Source organism: Ixodes scapularis, unplaced genomic scaffold, assembly GCF_016920785.2.
Source record: "Ixodes scapularis isolate PalLabHiFi unplaced genomic scaffold, ASM1692078v2 PGA_scaffold2__306_contigs__length_199485367, whole genome shotgun sequence".
Lineage (NCBI taxonomy): Eukaryota > Metazoa > Arthropoda > Arachnida > Ixodida > Ixodidae > Ixodes > Ixodes scapularis.
The window spans coordinates 163,970,807-163,990,894 of NW_024609857.1; the positions used below are offsets into that span (position 1 = coordinate 163,970,807).

General features: G+C 44.7%; 1 protein-coding gene across 1 annotated transcript in view; it reads right to left on the bottom strand.

Moving 5' to 3' along the window:
* The window catches only part of LOC8029574 (sodium-coupled monocarboxylate transporter 1), a 127,813-nt gene that overhangs the window by 88,226 nt on the left and 19,499 nt on the right, over positions 1-20,088 (bottom strand). Inside the window, exons 5-6 of the mRNA XM_040219960.1 lie at positions 1,662-1,742; positions 655-728 (exon numbers count right to left, since the gene is read on the bottom strand). Coding sequence (XP_040075894.1) covers positions 655-728; positions 1,662-1,742 — 155 coding nt within the window. The remainder of the gene's footprint in view (positions 1-654; positions 729-1,661; positions 1,743-20,088) is intronic.

A 20,088-nucleotide genomic window follows, 5' to 3' on the forward strand; every position in this document is an offset into this window, starting at 1 on the left:
AAGAGTGCCCTTGATATAAAAAAACTCTCTGCTCCTGGACCCGATAGACTACATAACGAAATGCTGCGTAATCTCTCTTCAGAATCTCTCGAATCCCTTCTTAATTTCTTCAATTCACTGTGGAAAAGGCTAGGGAAAAGGGGGAAAAGGGAAAAGGGAAAACATGTGAAAGATTGATTAACAGGCGGCTGGTGTACGTTCTAGAAAAGGAAAGCATTTTGGATAACAGTCAGTGCGGGATCCGCCGAGGACGATCCACCTTGGATCGTTTGGTGCGCCTAGAAACGGCCATACGTGAAGCATTCGTGAATTATTATTCTGTAGCTTGTTAACAACAACAGCTGGTTTCTTAAATTTTGTTTGGCGCAGTATGGCCTCCGTAGCTGTTGCGCCATAAAACCCCCAAACATCATCATCATCATCATAAGAACCATAAAAGAAATTTAGAGGAAACTTCTCACAAATTTCTTTAATGGTTCTTGTATGTTCTTATATATCTTATATAGTTCCTATATAGGTCTTATATGATTCTTATATGGTTCTTCAATGTTCTTATATTTCTTGTATGATTCATATGTGTTTATTGGACACAAAAATTTTTCATAAAAATGAATTTTTTTAATAGGGTTGCAAGTTTAACAACTGTTAACTTACTTCAAAAAGATGATTCTGCCACCTTCTTCGGCAAGATTCCACATATTCGTGAAGCCTCCAAGGTGGTGAAGTCCCTATGATGGATGAACATTTTATTATAAAGCCAGTTGTAAACACTCTATTCAACTTTCTTGAAAGAAGGGCTGAGTTTAAAGAAATGAGGATTACAAAGATGATTACACGCCATAAAAGAGTAATGAATCCAAGGGAAGCCACATAAAAAAGTCTGGGAGCAGCAAATCAATAAACATCTCAACTACAATTTAAAATAGCAGAGTTCCAACACAATTTGTGAAATGGCGTACTTTTTCATGTTTATTTTGACGTGATGTCAGCCATAAGGTTTCGAGCCACCGAAATTTTCTTTCGGTGGTATCGTAGAGTTTGTTTCATAGATAAGGCACGGTCCACTACCCAGCATATTTTTATTAGTACATTTGTAATTATAGACGTGCATCATTGAAACATCAAGTTCTTCAGCTATTCAATTTAACAATTTTTCTCTGTCCGTACTCAAATTAACAAAACAATCACGCAATTTATGTGTTGTAGAAACACCTGTAAGAGGAGCCAGGTAAGAGCAAGAAGGAAACTAACCTAATAGAGTTTCATTTTAAAAAAAAATCCAAAGCTGACATTACTAAGGCCTCCTTCAAACATTACAAGCTCGGTAGACGATACGAATCATAATCATTCGTACTTTTTGTATTACTCTTCAATTCGTCATTACCGCAATCAATATATGCCGAAAGTTGTAAAGAATGTCGGACGTGTGGCGCAATTCTTTTAGACATAATAAATATGACAAATGTGCTTTCATCACCAACACGCCCTTTTTATTTTCTAACAGTCTAGAGCTTTCTCTGGTTTCATGTTACAATCGATTTGTAATTAATTTCTCATCTGAGTACAGTAGTAACAAAATAAGTTCCTCAACGCTCAACCTCACGAAAGAAGAAATCTTACAGCTGAAAAAATTGTTATAAACGTACATGAAAATAGCTCACCGATATAATAACCATGACGTAACCAGAATACATCAGAATCATTTGCACCACATCCGTCCAGACGACCGCCTTGATGCCTCCCTGGATGTCAAAATAACATTATCACTATTTACACAGTAATATGACTCACCCAATATTAATTTGTAAAACCTTTCACAATATTTTTGTATAATAAGAAGTAGCCTCTGTTTTAATATCTAATACAATAAACCAGCTACATTCAAGAGAAATATCAGTTAAATGAATTCAACAAATGGGCTAACCTTGTAAGCGGGATTGCAGTGTCCAGCTCCACCTCAGATGTGTCGAGTAAGAGGTTCTGTCTATCATATAAACTTAAAAATAAAAGTCAAAACTAGTTTCTTCAGGTGCCTACTTTTGAACTTGCGCCAGCTTGGGTTACACTCAAAAGGTAATGTGGTAATTCAAGTGAAACTGAAGTACTTAAAGCGCATTTGTGAAACGATTTGTCGACTTTTGCTAAATACTACTTAGAATCACTCCATAACGTTAATAACTGAATAAACTTGCATTAGCTTTTCTTTCTGGGAAATGACAGTCACCAAATAAATTCCAAAAATATTAGCACCGTTCATCCCTTCAACTCGGAGCCAGAACAAGCGGCCACGTGGCCTGGTGCCTATCCTATGCCGCCAACGTTATTAATACCCACGCGCTGGAGTTGGAAAAGTAGAAAACGCCTGCTGCGCCAGGCATTGTTAGAGTTCGGCTATTCTCATCACCGCAGCGGTTGGACACGAGCCACTACCCGAATGTCCGCCGAGGCCTTGATTGTTACGGGCCGAAGTCGAGTGCTCACGCAGTTCTCGTGTCCAATGCATGAGCCGCGCGCGACTGTCGACAGGCGGGTGGTTTTGATCCCGCAATTACGTCGTCAATCTTTGCGAAGGCAAGACTAAAATAAATAGTCCCCTTTTATCCTCGCAATTCTACGGCGACAAAGAAGCTTCTGAATCAGTCGCGGTCTGTGCGAGTATAATTGGGTCGCAGTAGGGCGGAAAGTTGGGCTAGTTGGTAGTTATTCATCTTGGTTTTAAAAGCGCACAAAAGACGAGGACAGAGTAAGAAACACAAAAGACGGACGAGCGCTCACTCGCAACTGTTGGTTTTATTGGAACCTCAGAAAACACAAAAAGCATCCCCCCCCCCAGATTGCTCATGCGCACCGCAGCTCCTTGTTGTCAAACTACACATCTTAAAAACTGTAAAATCACGATGTTTACGTGTTGACACGTGTCGTTGTCTTTAGAAACGCCAACTCAGCTTCAGTCAGTGCAAGGGAGGCTTCGCTTATGCATCCCTCTCCCCGAGAAGCTATCTGAAAGGCCTCCAAGATCTCTCTCGCCCTCTGTTCTTTATACGTGCCCAAAATATTTGTGTCACCGAACGCTGGAGAGCAGCCGCACCTGTCACAGTGGACCGCCAGGTGGCCCGACGGAGTCGCTCGAAGAGAGGCACGGTGCTCCCTAAGCCTTTCATTAACACAGCGACCAGTTTGGCCCACGTACACTTTGCCACGGGATAGAGGAATGCAATACACCACACAAACCCGACATCGAACAAAACAGTTCACATGTTTTTTCCACAGGAAAATTCACCTCTCTTCTTCCCCTCCCCCGACTCTCGGACCTTCTTACACAATTGAAGTAATTTGTTGGGAGCCTTAAACACCACCTCTACGTCATACCGCCTCGCAACATTCTTAACATTGTGCGAAACACCGTGTAGGTACGGGAGCACCACCGGTCTCTTCGACCTTTCCCGTGGTGCCCGGCTGACAGGACCTTTCAGTGTCGGCGGGGCTGATTAAGGGTTTGAAAGGTCCTGTCAGCTGGGCACCACGGGAAAGGTCAAAGAGACGGTGGTGCTCCCGTACCTCCACGGTGTTTCGCACAATGTTAAGAATGTTGCGAGGCGGCATTGTCACGGGTGGTGACCAAAAAAAACAGGAAATAAACAGGAAGAAATAAACGTTTAATGTGGCGAACTTGTGCCAAAAATAAAAGAGTACAAAAGATAATAATAGAGCGTCGCGGGCGTCGAAGTCGGCGTGGCAGCAGAGTTGAACGCTGGGGCGAGACTGACTCCGCTCGCCTTGCGGAATCCCGTATGTACCCTCGTGGGTTTCTGGATCGTTCGGCGTAGAAAGTTCGACGCGTAGAATATTCTAACCTCGAATCAGCAAGAAGGTTCTTGAATTCACCAGAACATCAAATTACACTGTCAACAAAAATGTGTAGCCGCGGCCAGGAATCGAACCCTGGCCTTCTACGTGGGAGGCAAGCGCGATAACCATTAGGCCACGCGCGCGCTGCCTACTTGGCTAGCTGCGCGCGCGGCAGTATGACGTAGAGGTGGTGTTTAAGGCTCCCAACAAATTACTTCAATTGTATAAGAGAGTCCGAGAGTCGGGGGAGGGGAAGAAGAGGGGTGAATTTTCCTGTGGAAAAAAACATGTGAACTGTTTTGATCGATGTCGGGTTTGTGTGGTGTATTGCATTCCTCTATCCCGTGGCAAAGTGTACGTGGGCCAAACTGGTCGCTGTGTTAGTGAAAGGCTTAGGGAGCACCGTGCCTCTCTTCGAGCGACTCCGTCGGGCCACCTGGCGGTCCACTGTGACAGGTGCGGCTGCTCTCCAGCGTTCGGTGACACAAATATTTTGGGCACGTATAAAGAACAGAGGGCGAGAGAGATCTTGGAGGCCTTTCAGATAGCTTCTCGGGGAGAGGGATGCATAAGCGAAGCCTCCCTTGCACTGACTGAAGCTGAGTTGGCGTTTCTAAAGACAACGACACGTGTCAACAAGCTAAACATCGTGATTTTACAGTTTTTAAGATGTATAGTTTGACAACAAGGAGCTGCGGTGCGCATGAGCGATCTGGGGGGGGGGGGGGGGGGGGGGGGATGCCTTTTGTGTTTTCTGAGGTTCCAATAAAACCTATTAGTTGCGAGTGAGCGCTCGTCCGTCGTTTGTGTTTCTTACTCTGTCCTCGTCTTTTGTGCGCTTTTAAAACCAAGATAATTGGGTCAGACTGCGACCAGTACGCCTCTGCAATGTCATGAACATTGCAACTACAAGATTTCCTGCTCATTTTAATCCAGGCGACGGCCAATTTAATCCAAGCGCCACATAATTTAATCCAAGCGCCACATAATTTAATCCTTAAGCTACCCAATTTAATCCCGGGGTCAGTCAATTTAATCCACAATATATAAATGCTCTCATTGTCTTCAGTGGTCGTGTTTTGCTTAAACATCTTAGAATATTTGTTTATACAATTAGATTTTTGGGGGACAAGTGATCATTTTATCACTATTGTAATTACTTGGCGTTACTAGTCCCACTATTGACGAGGCTTAATTGTTATGTTGATTACTCTTTTTGTAACCTCGAGTTATTGTGGCGCGCTCGAATTTATTTGAGCTGAATGGATGTTTTGTTTAACCTTTCTTATTACTCGGCTTAACATTGTTACAGTTCAGATGATATAATTATAATTGTAATTTATGATTACTCTTTTAATTACTTCGTGTTATTATTGCTCGAATTGATCTATAATGAACTCAATTGACATTACTATTCCTCTTTTGATTACTTCGAGTTACTTTTTACCCAGTGGCCATAAACTCGAATTAAATGTCATTGTGATGACTCTTCATTACTTCTAGCTCATCTTCAACGAATTGAATTTTTGTGTGATGATTATTGACATTATGATTGCTCTTTTGATTACTTTGAGTTTCTCTCAATTCAATTGACTAATTCGGCCTAAGTGACATTTGGTGACTTGTTTACTTTGTGTAATTATAGTGCCAATTTATCAGTTGTGAGCTCAATCATACATTATTATTAGTCTTGATTGCTTCGGGTTACTTTCAATTCAAAGGACTTTAATTGTGCCTCATTGATATTGCGATGACTGTTTTGATTTTTTGGCTAATATTTAACAAAATTATTGATTATTAGCTCAATTGACATCACAATTACTTGTTTGATTACTTTGAGTTACTATTGACCAAATGGATTTGACATTCTGGCTACTCTTTCGATTACTTCTTCTTATTATACCTCAAACTGATCTATAATGAACACAGTCCACATTATTATTACTTTTGATTACTTCAAGATAATTTTAATGCAGCGGACTTGAATTCGACCGAAATGACATTGAGATGACTCTTGTGATTACTTTGAGCTTATCTTCATACGAACGTATTTATTATGAACCTAATGTATATTATGATTATTCTTCTGGTTACTTTGAGTTACCTTGACCCAATGGATTTGTTCTAATTCACAATTTGGTAACTCTTCTGATTACTTTGAGGTCACATTCAACCAATTGGTCTTTTAAGAGCTCGACTCAAATTTTTATTACTCTTTTGTCCCTATTAATCTTAATTTAGAATAACTGACATTGATTGCAGTGACGCTTGATTATTTTCTGCTAATTTTCAACCAATTGATTTATTGTGAGCATAATTGACATAATTATTTTTTATTTACTAATCACCCAATGGGCTTTAAATCCGCCCAATTAACATATTGGTGACAATTTTAAGTACTTGGAATTATCGCGCCACCAATTTATCTGTCATGAGCTCAATTTTGATTGCTGTTACTCTTGATTATTTCGAGTTACTATTGACCCAACAAACATTAATTCGGCTTAATTCACCGTTTGATTACTCTTGATTACTTTGAGCTAACATCAAACCAATTGCGTTCATATGAGCTAATTTTGCAGTATGATTACCCTTTTAAATAATAGTAATAGTAAATTTATTTACGCTGTGTTAGTTCAAAAGAGCAGAAGGCAGGTTCGTCTAAGCCAACAAGGGCTTGTGGGACTGAACCTAAAGGTTTTCGTGATTCACAGGAGAGTTTCAGAAAGTAATAGAAAAAAAGACAAAAATACAAGGCAATAAGAAATGCACCAGTTCAGAGTCACACTTCATCAAAAGTCAAGTTTCAAAGGATCAAGTTCATGTCAAGCAGATTAATAGAGTACTAGAAAATGAACACGAACGTGTATTGCAGAGAAGCTAAAGTAGTTACTCGTATAGCAAGACGTTAGAGTGCGCCACTCACATACAAATAAATGAGAACAATAATTGATAGACAAGATAGTTTCTGCGCGAAACAATAAAAAATTTACAAAAAAATGATCACTTTGTTGCTTCGTTGATAAATATATTGCGCAGTTCTTTTTTAAGTTTTTTTTTAAAGTAAAGTTCGAGAAACTTGGTAGTACCTCGTTGAAAATTTGAGGGACACAAAGGGAATGCATGTTTTTCCCATACCGTGTATAACATGTTGGAACGGCGTAGAGTGGAACTTTCCGTAATTGCCGCGTGGCGAGGTGAGGAGAATTAAAGTCGTCCTTCCAGTTGTAATTGAGCACTACCGTCTCTAGGAACAAAGATCGATAATAATAATAATAATAATAATAAATATATAAATAATATTTATTTTCAAGTGCCCCAAAACAACCAACAGGTAATAATTATAATGCAATTAAACGCAAAGGGGCAGGCGAGCTGGACAATAGTGATGAAAATTATCTCTGGAGAAGGGGAACAAGAGGGACAAGGGACAAACATAAATCTCCAAACACAGCTAGGTGACTGGTGAGCGACCGAAAAAATCCGCCTGGTCCGGGTATCGAACCCGGGACCTCTCCATTACAAGTGGAGCGCTCTACCCACAGAGCTAACCAGGAGTTAGACGTCAGTAGAGCAAACCGGTTTTATCAGCTGCCACCAGTCTAACACCAACAAGGGTGAAGCTTGCAAGTTAATGTTATAATTATAATGCAATTAAATGCAAAGGGGCAAGCGAGCTGGACAATAGTGATGAAAATAATCCCTGGAGAAGGGGAACAAGAGGGACAAGGGACAAACATAAATCTCCAAACACAGCTAGGTGACTGGTGAGCGACCGAAAAAATCCGCCTGGTCCGGGTATCGAACCCGGGACCTCTCCATTACAAGTGGAGCGCTCTACCCACAGAGCTAACCAGGAGTTAGACGTCAGTAGAGCAAACGGGTTTTATCAGCTGCCACCAGTCTAACACCAACAAGGGTGAAGCTTGCAAGTTAATGTTATAATTATAATGCAATTAAATGCAAAGGGGCAAGCGAGCTGGACAATAGTGATGAAAATAATCCCTGGAGAAGGGGAACAAGAGGGACAAGGGACAAACATAAATCTCCAAACACAGCAAGGTGACTGGTGAGCGACCGAAAAAATCCGCCTGGTCCGGGTATCGAACCCGGGACCTCTCCATTACAAGTGGAGCGCTCTACCCACAGAGCTAACCAGGAGTTAGACGTCAGTAGAGCAAACTGGTTTTATCAGCTGCCACCAGTCTAACACCAACAAGGGTGAAGCTTGCAAGTTAATGTTATAATTATAATGCAATTAAATGCAAAGGGGCAAGCGAGCTGGACAATAGTGATGAAAATAATCCCTGGAGAAGGGGAACAAGAGGGACAAGGGACAAACATAAATCTCCAAACACAGCTAGGCGACTGGTGAGCGACCGAAAAAATCCGCCTGGTCCGGGTATCGAACCCGGGACCGCTCCATTACAAGTGGAGCGCTCTACCCACAGAGCTAACCAGGGGTTAGACGTCAGTAGAGCAAACGGGTTTTATTAGCTGCCACCAGTCTAACACCAACAAGGGTGAAGCTTGCAAGTTAATGTTATAATTATAATGCAATTAAATGCAAAGGGGCAAGCGAGCTGGACAATAGTGATGAAAATAATCCCTGGAGAAGGGGAACAAGAGGGACAAGGGACAAACATAAATCTCCAAACACAGCTAGGTGACTGGTGAGCGACCGAAAAAATCCGCCTGGTCCGGGTATCGAACCCGGGACCTCTCCATTACAAGTGGAGCGCTCTACCAACTGAGCTAACCAGGGATTAGACGTCAGTAGAGCAAACGGGTTTTATCAGCTGCCACCAGTCTAACAGCAACAAGGGTGAAGCTTGCAAGTTAATGTTATAATTATAATGCAATTAAATGCAAAGGGGCAAGCGAGCTGGACAATAGTGATGAAAATAATCCCTGGAGAAGGGGAACAAGAGGGACAAGGGACAAACATAAATCTCCAAACACAGCAAGGTGACTGGTGAGCGACCGAAAAAATCCGCCTGGTCTGGGTATCGAACCCGGGACCTCTCCATTACAAGTGGAGCGCTCTACCCACAGAGCTAACCAGGAGTTAGACGTCAGTAGAGCAAACGGGTTTTATCAGCTGCCACCAGTCTAACACCAACAAGGGTGAAGCTTGCAAGTTAATGTTATAATTATAATGCAATTAAATGCAAAGGGGCAAGCGAGCTGGACAATAGTGATGAAAATAATCCCTGGAGAAGGGGAACAAGAGGGACAAGGGACAAACATAAATCTCCAAACACAGCTAGGCGACTGGTGAGCGACCGAAAAAATCCGCCTGGTCCGGGTATCGAACCCGGGACCGCTCCATTACAAGTGGAGCGCTCTACCCACAGAGCTAACCAGGGGTTAGACGTCAGTAGAGCAAACGGGTTTTATTAGCTGCCACCAGTCTAACACCAACAAGGGTGAAGCTTGCAAGTTAATGTTATAATTATAATGCAATTAAATGCAAAGGGGCAAGCGAGCTGGACAATAGTGATGAAAATAATCCCTGGAGAAGGGGAACAAGAGGGACAAGGGACAAACATAAATCTCCAAACACAGCTAGGTGACTGGTGAGCGACCGAAAAAATCCGCCTGGTCCGGGTATCGAACCCGGGACCTCTCCATTACAAGTGGAGCGCTCTACCAACTGAGCTAACCAGGGATTAGACGTCAGTAGAGCAAACGGGTTTTATCAGCTGCCACCAGTCTAACAGCAACAAGGGTGAAGCTTGCAAGTTAATGTTATAATTATAATGCAATTAAATGCAAAGGGGCAAGCGAGCTGGACAATAGTGATGAAAATAATCCCTGGAGAAGGGGAACAAGAGGGACAAGGGACAAACATAAATCTCGAAACACAGCTAGGTGACTGGTGAGCGACCGAAAAAATCCGCCTGGTCCGGGTATCGAACCCGGGACCTCTCCATAACAAGTGGAGCGCTCTACCAACTGAGCTAACCAGGGATTAGACGTCAGTAGAGCAAACGGGTTTTATCAGCTGCCACCAGTCTAACACCAAAAAGAGTGAAGCTTGCAATTTAATGTTATAATTATAATGCAATTAAATGCAAAGGGGCAAGCGAGCTGGACAATAGTGATGAAAATAATCCCTGGAGAAGGGGAACAAGAGGGACAAGGGACAAACATAAATTTCCAAACACAGCTAGGTGACTGGTGAGCGACCGAAAAAATCCGCCTTGTCCGGGTATCGAACCCGGGACCTCTCCATTACAAGTGGAGCGCTCTACCCACAGAGCTAACCAGGGGTTAGACGTCAGTAGAGCAAACGGGTTTTATCAGCTGCCACCAGTCTAACACCAACAAGGGTGAAGCTTGCAAGTTAATGTTATAATTATAATGCAATTAAATGCAAAGGGGCAAGCGAGCTGGACAATAGTGATGAAAATAATCCCTGGAGAAGGGGAACAAGAGGGACAAGGGACAAACATAAATCTCCAAACACAGCTAGGTGACTGGTGAGCGACCGAAAAAATCCGCCTGGTCCGGGTATCGAACCCGGGACCTCTCCATTACAAGTGGAGCGCTCTACCAACTGAGCTAACCAGGGATTAGACGTCACTAGAGCAAACGGGTTTTATCAGCTGCCACCAGTCTAACACCAACAAGGGTGAAGCTTGCAATTTAATGTTATAATTATAATGCAATTAAATGCAAAGGGGCAAGCGAGCTGGACAATAGTGATGAAAATAATCCCTGGAGAAGGGGAACAAGAGGGACAAGGGACAAACATAAATCTCCAAACACAGCTAGGTGACTGGTGAGCGACCGAAAAAATCCGCCTGGTCCGGGTATCGAACCCTGGACCTCTCCATTACAAGTGGAGCGCTCTACCCACAGAGCTAACCAGGGGTTAGACGTCAGTAGAGCAAACGGGTTTTATCAGGTGCCACCAGTCTAACACCAACAAGGGTGAAGCTTGCAAGTTAATGTTATAATTATAATGCAATTAAATGCAAAGGGGCAAGCGAGCTGGACAATAGTGATGAAAATAATCCCTGGAGAAGGGGAACAAGAGGGACAAGGGACAAACATAAATCTCCAAACACAGCTAGGTGACTGGTGAGCGACCGAAAAAATCCGCCTGGTCCGGGTATCGAACCCGGGACCTCTCCATTACAAGTGGAGCGCTCTACCAACTGAGCTAACCAGGGATTAGACGTCAGTAGAGCAAACGGGTTTTATCAGCTGCCACCAGTCTAACACCAACAAGGGTGAAGCTTGCAAGTTAATGTTATAATTATAATGCAATTAAATGCAAAGGGGCAAGCGAGCTGGACAATAGTGATGAAAATAATCCCTGGAGAAGGGGAACAAGAGGGACAAGGGACAAACATAAATCTCCAAACACAGCTAGGTGACTGGTGAGCGACCGAAAAAATCCGCCTGGTCCGGGTATCGAACCCGGGACCTCTCCATAACAAGTGGAGCGCTCTACCAACTGAGCTAACCAGTGATTAGACGTCAGTAGAGCAAACGGGTTTTATCAGCTGCCACCAGTCTAACACCAACAAGGGTGAAGCTTGCAATTTAATGTTATAATTACAATGCAATTAAATGCAAAGGGGCAAGCGAGCTGGACAATAGTGATGAAAATAATCCCTGGAGAAGGGGAACAAGAGGGACAAGGGACAAACATAAATCTCCAAACACAGCTAGGTGACTGGTCAGCGACCGAAAAAATCCGCCTGGTCCGGGTATCGAACCCGGGACCTCTCCATTACAAGTGGAGCGCTCTACCAACTGAGCTAACCAGGGATTAGACGTCAGTAGAGCAAACGGGTTTTATCAGCTGCCACCAGTCTAACACCAACAAGGGTGAAGCTTGCAATTTAATGTTATAATTATAATGCGATTAAATGCAAAGGGGCAAGCGAGCTGGACAATAGTGATGAAAATAATCCCTGGAGAAGGGGAACAAGAGGGACAAGGGACAAACATAAATTTCCAAACACAGCTAGGTGACTGGTGAGCGACCGAAAAAATCCGCCTGGTCCGGGTATCGAACCCGGGACCTCTCCATTACAAGTGGAGCGCTCTACCAACTGAGCTAACCAGGGGTTAGACGTCAGTAGAGCAAACGGGTTTTATCAGCTGCCACCAGTCCAACACCAACAAGGGTGAAGCTTGCAAGTTAATGTTATAATTATAATGCAATTAAATGCAAAGGGGCAAGCGAGCTGGACAATAGTGATGAAAATAATCCCTGGAGAAGGGGAACAAGAGGGACAAGGGACAAACATAAATCTCCAAACACAGCTAGGTGACTGGTGAGCGACCGAAAAAATCCGCCTGGTCCGGGTATCGAACCCGGGACCTCTCCATTACAAGTGGAGCGCTCTACCCACAAAGCTAACCAGGGGTTAGACGTCAGTAGAGCAAACGGGTTTTATCAGCTGCCACCAGTCTAACACCAACAAGGGTGAAGCTTGCAAGTTAATGTTATAATTATAATGCAATTAAATGCAAAGGGGCAAGCGAGCTGGACAATAGTGATGAAAATAATCCCTGGAGAAGGGGAACAAGAGGGACAAGGGACGAACATAAATCTCCAAACACAGCTAGGTGACTGGTGAGCGACCGAAAAATTCCGCCTGGTCCGGGTATCGAACCCGGGACCTCTCCATTACAAGTGGAGCGCTCTACCCACAGAGCTAACCAGGGGTTAGACGTCAGTAGAGCAAACGGGTTTTATCAGCTGCCACCAGTCTAACACCAACAAGGGTGAAGCTTGCAATTTAATGTTATAATTATAATGCAATTAAATGCAAAGGGGCAAGCGAGCTGGACAATTGTGATGAAAATAATCCCTGGAGAAGGGGAACAAGAGGGACAAGGGACAAACATAAATCTCCAAACATAGCTAGGTGACTGGTGAGCGACCGAAAAAATCCGCCTGGTCCGGGTATCGAACCCGGGACCTCTCCATTACAAGTGGAGCGCTCTACCAACTGAGCTAACCAGGGATTAGACGTCAGTAGAGCAAACGGGTTTTATCAGCTGCCACCAGTCTAACACCAACAATGGTGAAGCTTGCAATTTAATGTTATAATTATAATGCAATTAAATGCAAAGGGGCAAGCGAGCTGGACAATAGTGATGAAAATAATCCCTGGAGAAGGGGAACAAGAGGGACAAGGGACAAACATAAATTTCCAAACACAGCTAGGTGACTGGTGAGCGACCGAAAAAATCCGCCTGGTCCGGGTATCGAACCCGGGACCTCTCCATTACAAGTGGAGCGCTCTACCAACTGAGCTAACCAGGGGTTAGACGTCAGTAGAGCAAACGGGTTTTATCAGCTGCCACCAGTCCAACACCAACAAGGGTGAAGCTTGCAAGTTAATGTTATAATTATAATGCAATTAAATGCAAAGGGGCAAGCGAGCTGGACAATAGTGATGAAAATAATCCCTGGAGAAGGGGAACAAGAGGGACAAGGGACAAACATAAATCTCCAAACACAGCTAGGTGACTGGTGAGCGACCGAAAAAATCCGCCTGGTCCGGGTATCGAACCCGGGACCTCTCCATTACAAGTGGAGCGCTCTACCAACTGAGCTAACCAGGGATTAGACGTCAGTAGAGCAAACGGGTTTTATCAGCTGCCACCAGTCTAACACCAACAAGGGTGAAGCTTGCAAGTTAATGTTATAATTATAATGCAATTAAATGCAAAGGGGCAAGCGAGCTGGAGAATAGTGATGAAAATAATCCCTGGAGAAGGGGAACAAGAGGGACAAGGGACAAACATAAATCTCCAAACACAGCTAGGTGACTGGTGAGCGACCGAAAAAATCCGCCTGGTCCGGGTATCGAACCCGGGACCTCTCCATTACAAGTGGAGCGCTCTACCCACAGAGCTAACCAGGAGTTAGACGTCAGTAGAGCAAACGGGTTTTATCAGCTGCCACCAGTCTAACACCAACAAGGGTGAAGCTTGCAAGTTAATGTTATAATTATAATGCAATTAAATGCAAAGGGGCAAGCGAGCTGGACATTAGTGATGAAAATAATCCCTGGAGAAGGGGAACAAGAGGGACAAGGGACGAACATAAATCTCCAAACACAGCTAGGTGACTGGTGAGCGACCGAAAAAATCCGCCTGGTCCGGGTATCGAACCCGGGACCTCTCCATTACAAGTGGAGGGCTCTACCAACTGAGCTAACCAGGGATTAGACGTCAGTAGAGCAAACGGGTTTTATCAGCTGCCACCAGTCTAACACCAACAAGGGTGAAGCTTGCAAGTTAATGTTATAATTATAATGCAATTAAATGCAAAGGGGCAAGCGAGCTGGACAATAGTGATGAAAATAATCCCTGGAGAAGGGGAACAAGAGGGACAAGGGACGAACATAAATCTCCAAACACAGCTAGGTGACTGGTGAGCGACCGAAAAAATCCGCCTGGTCCGGGTATCGAACCCGGGACCTCTCCATTACAAGTGGAGCGCTCTACCAACTGAGCTAACCAGGGGTTAGACGTCAGTAGAGCAAACGGGTTTTATCAGCTGCCACCAGTCTAACACCAACAAGGGTGAAGCTTGCAAGTTAATGTTATAATTATAATGCAATTAAATGCAAAGGGGCAAGCGAGCTGGACAATAGTGATGAAAATAATCCCTGGAGAAGGGGAACAAGAGGGACAAGGGACAAACATAAATCTCCAAACACAGCTAGGTGACTGGTGAGCGACCGAAAAAATCCGCCTGGTCCGGGTATCGAACCCGGGACCTCTCCATTACAAGTGGAGCGCTCTACCAACTGAGCTAACCAGGGGTTAGACGTCAGTAGAGCAAACGGGTTTTATCAGCTGCCACCAGTCTAACACCAACAAGGGTGAAGCTTGTAAGTTAATGTTATAATTATAATGCAATTAAATGCAAAGGGGCAAGCGAGCTGGACAATAGTGATGAAAATAATCCCTGGAGAAGGGGAACAAGAGGGACAAGGGACAAACATAAATCTCCAAACACAGCTAGGTGACTGGTGAGCGACCGAAAAAATCCGCCTGGTCCGGGTATCGAACCCGGGACCTCTCCATTACAAGTGGAGCGCTCTACCAACTGAGCTAACCAGGGGTTAGACGTCAGTAGAGCAAACGGGTTTTATCAGCTGCCACCAGTCTAACACCAACAAGGGTGAAGCTTGCAAGTTAATGTTATAATTATAATGCAATTAAATGCAAAGGGGCAAGCGAGCTGGACAATAGTGATGAAAATAATCCCTGGAGAAGGGGAACAAGAGGGACAAGGGACAAACATAAATCTCCAAACACAGCTAGGTGACTGGTGAGCGACCGAAAAAATCCGCCTGGTCCGGGTATCGAACCCGGGACCTCTCCATTACAAGTGGAGCGCTCTACCAACTGAGCTAACCAGGGGTTAGACGTCAGTAGAGCAAACGGGTTTTATCAGCTGCCACCAGTCTAACACCAACAAGGGTGAAGCTTGCAAGTTAATGTTATAATTATAATGCAATTAAATGCAAAGGGGCAAGCGAGCTGGACAATAGTGATGAAAATAATCCCTGGAGAAGGGGAACAAGAGGGACAAGGGACGAACATAAATCTCCAAACACAGCTAGGTGACTGGTGAGCGACCGAAAAAATCCGCCTGGTCCGGGTATCGAACCCGGGACCTCTCCATTACAAGTGGAGCGCTCTACCAACTGAGCTAACCAGGGGTTAGACGTCAGTAGAGCAAACGGGTTTTATCAGCTGCCACCAGTCTAACACCAACAAGGGTGAAGCTTGCAAGTTAATGTTATAATTATAATGCAATTAAATGCAAAGGGGCAAGCGAGCTGGACAATAGTGATGAAAATAATCCCTGGAGAAGGGGAACAAGAGGGACAAGGGACAAACATAAATCTCCAAACACAGCTAGGTGACTGGTGAGCGACCGAAAAAATCCGCCTGGTCCGGGTATCGAACCCGGGACCTCTCCATTACAAGTGGAGCGCTCTACCAACTGAGCTAACCAGGGATTAGACGTCAGTAGAGCAAACGGGTTTTATCAGCTGCCACCAGTCTAACACCAACAAGGGTGAAGCTTGCAAGTTAATGTTATAATTATAATGCAATTAAATGCAAAGGGGCAAGCGAGCTGGAGAATAGTGATGAAAATAATCCCTGGAGAAGGGGAACAAGAGGGACAAGGGACAAACATAAATCTCCAAACACAGCTAGGTGACTGGTGAGCGACCGAAAAAATCCGCCTGGTACGGGTATCGAACCCGGGACCTCTCCATTACAAGTGGAGCGCTCTACCCACAGAGCTAACCAGGAGTTAGACGTCAGTAGAGCAAACGGGTTTTATCAGCTGCCACCAGTCTAACACCAACAAGGGTGAAGCTTGCAAGTTAATGTTATAATTATAATGCAATTGAATGCAAAGGGGCAAGCGAGCTGGACAATAGTGATGAAAATAATCCCTGGAGAAGGGGAACAAGAGGGACAAGGGACAAACATAAATCTCCAAACACAGCTAGGTGACTGGTGAGCGACCGAAAAAATCCGCCTGGTCCGGGTATCGAACCCGGGACCTCTCCATTACAAGTGGAGCGCTCTACCAACTGAGCTAACCAGGGATTAGACGTCAGTAGAGCAAACGGGTTTTATCAGCTGCCACCAGTCTAACACCAACAAGGGTGAAGCTTGCAAGTTAATGTTATAATTATAATGCAATTAAATGCAAAGGGGCAAGCGAGCTGGACAATAGTGATGAAAATAATCCCTGGAGAAGGGGGAACAAGAGGGACAAGGGACAAACATAAATCTCCAAACACAGCTAGGTGACTGGTGAGCGACCGAAAAAATCCGCCTGGTCCGGGTATCGAACCCGGGACCTCTCCATTACAAGTGGAGCGCTCTACCCACAGAGCTAACCAGGGGTTAGACGTCAGTAGAGCAAACGGGTTTTATTAGCTGCCACCAGTCTAACACCAACAAGGGTGAAGCTTGCAAGTTAATGTTATAATTATAATGCAATTAAATGCAAAGGGGCAAGCGAGCTGGACAATAGTGATGAAAATAATCCCTGGAGAAGGGGAACAAGAGGGACAAGGGACAAACATAAATCTCCAAACACAGCTAGGTGACTGGTGAGCGACCGAAAAAATCCGCCTGGTCCGGGTATCGAACCCGGGACCTCTCCATTACAAGTGGAGCGCTCTACCAACTGAGCTAACCAGGGATTAGACGTCAGTAGAGCAAACGGGTTTTATCAGCTGCCACCAGTCTAACACCAACAAGGGTGAAGCTTGCAAGTTAATGTTATAATTATAATGCAATTAAATGCAAAGGGGCAAGCGAGCTGGACAATAGTGATGAAAATAATCCCTGGAGAAGGGGAACAAGAGGGACGAGGGACAAACATAAATCTCCAAACACAGCTAGGTGACTGGTGAGCGACCGAAAAAATCCGCCTGGTCCGGGTATCGAACCCGGGACCTCTCCATTACAAGTGGAGCGCTCTACCCACAGAGCTAACCAGGGGTTAGACGTCAGTAGAGCAAACGGGTTTTATTAGCTGCCACCAGTCTAACACCAACAAGGGTGAAGCTTGCAAGTTAATGTTATAATTATAATGCAATTAAATGCAAAGGGGCAAGCGAGCTGGACAATAGTGATGAAAATAATCCCTGGAGAAGGGGAACAAGAGGGACAAGGGACAAACATAAATCTCCAAACACAGCTAGGTGACTGGTGAGCGACCGAAAAAATCCGCCTGGTCCGGGTATCGAACCCGGGACCTCTCCATTACAAGTGGAGCGCTCTACCCACAGAGCTAACCAGGAGTTAGACGTCAGTAGAGCAAACGGGTTTTATCAGCTGCCACCAGTCTAACACCAACAAGGGTGAAGCTTGCAAGTTAATGTTATAATTATAATGCAATTAAATGCAAAGGGGCAAGCGAGCTGGACAATAGTGATGAAAATAATCCCTGGAGAAGGGGAACAAGAGGGACAAGGGACAAACATAAATCTCCAAACACAGCTAGGTGACTGGTGAGCGACCGAAAAAATCCGCCTGGTCCGGGTATCGAACCCGGGACCTCTCCATTACAAGTGGAGCGCTCTACCAACTGAGCTAACCAGGGATTAGACGTCAGTAGAGCAAACGGGTTTTATCAGCTGCCACCAGTCTAACACCAACAAGGGTGAAGCTTGCAAGTTAATGTTATAATTATAATGCAATTAAATGCAAAGGGGCAAGCGAGCTGGACAATAGTGATGAAAATAATCCCTGGAGAAGGGGAACAAGAGGGACAAGGGACAAACATAAATCTCCAAACACAGCTAGGTGACTGGTGAGCGACCGAAAAAATCCGCCTGGTCCGGGTATCGAACCCGGGACCTCTCCATTACAAGTGGAGCGCTCTACCCACAGAGCTAACCAGGGGTTAGACGTCAGTAGAGCAAACGGGTTTTATTAGCTGCCACCAGTCTAACACCAACAAGGGTGAAGCTTGCAAGTTAATGTTATAATTATAATGCAATTAAATGCAAAGGGGCAAGCGAGCTGGACAATAGTGATGAAAATAATCCCTGGAGAAGGGGAACAAGAGGGACAAGGGACAAACATAAATCTCCAAACACAGCTAGGTGACTGGTGAGCGACCGAAAAAATCCGCCTGGTCCGGGTATCGAACCCGGGACCTCTCCATTACAAGTGGAGCGCTCTACCAACTGAGCTAACCAGGGATTAGACGTCAGTAGAGCAAACGGGTTTTATCAGCTGCCACCAGTCTAACACCAACAAGGGTGAAGCTTGCAAGTTAATGTTATAATTATAATGCAATTAAATGCAAAGGGGCAAGCGAGCTGGACAATAGTGATGAAAATAATCCCTGGAGAAGGGGAACAAGAGGGACAAGGGACAAACATAAATCTCCAAACACAGCTAGGTGACTGGTGAGCGACCGAAAAAATCCGCCTGGTCCGGGTATCGAACCCGGGACCTCTCCATAACAAGTGGAGCGCTCTACCAACTGAGCTAACCAGGGATTAGACGTCAGTAGAACAAACGGGTTTTATCAGCTGCCACCAGTCTAACACCAACAAGGGTGAAGCTTGCAATTTAATGTTATAATTATAATGCAATTAAATGCAAAGGGGCAAGCGAGCTGGACAATAGTGATGAAAATAATCCCTGGAGAAGGGGGAACAAGAGGGACAAGGGACAAACATAAATCTCCAAACACAGCTAGGTGACTGGTGAGCGACCGAAAAAATCCGCCTGGTCCGGGTATCGAACCCGGGACCTCTCCATTACAAGTGGAGCGCTCTACCAACTGAGCTAACCAGGGATTAGACGTCAGTAGAGCAAACGGGTTTTATCAGCTGCCACCAGTCTAACACCAACAAGGGTGAAGTTTGCAATTTAATGTTATAATTATAATGCAATTAAATGCAAAGGGGCAAGCGAGCTGGACAATAGTGATGAAAATAATCCCTGGAGAAGGGGAACAAGAGGGACAAGGGACACACATAAATCTCCAAACACAGCTAGGTGACTGGTGAGCGACCGAAAAAATCCGCCTGGTCCGGGTATCGAACCCGGGACCTCTCCATTACAAGTGGAGCGCTCTACCCACAAAGCTAACCAGGGGTTAGACGTCAGTAGAGCAAACGGGTTTTATCAGCTGCCACCAGTCTAACACCAACAAGGGTGAAGCTTGCAAGTTAATGTTATAATTATAATGCAATTAAATGCAAAGGGGCAAGCGAGCTGGACAATAGTGATGAAAATAATCCATGGAGAAGGGGAACAAGAGGGACAAGGGACAAACATAAATCTCCAAACACAGCTAGGTGACTGGTGAGCGACCGAAAAAATCCGCCTGGTCCGGATATCGAACCCGGGACCTCTCCATTACAAGTGGAGCGCTCTACCCACAGAGCTAACCAGGGGTTAGACGTCAGTAGAGCAAACGGGTTTTATCAGCTGCCACCAGTCTAACACCAACAAGGGTGAAGCTTGCAATTTAATGTTATAATTATAATGCAATTAAATGCAAAGGGGCAAGCGAGCTGGACAATAGTGATGAAAATAATCCCTGGAGAAGGGGAACAAGAGGGACAAAGGACAAACATAAATCTCCAAACACAGCTAGGTGACTGGTGAGCGACCGAAAAAATCCGCCTGGTCCGGGTATCGAACCCGGGACCTCTCCATTACAAGTGGAGCGCTCTACCCACAGAGCTAACC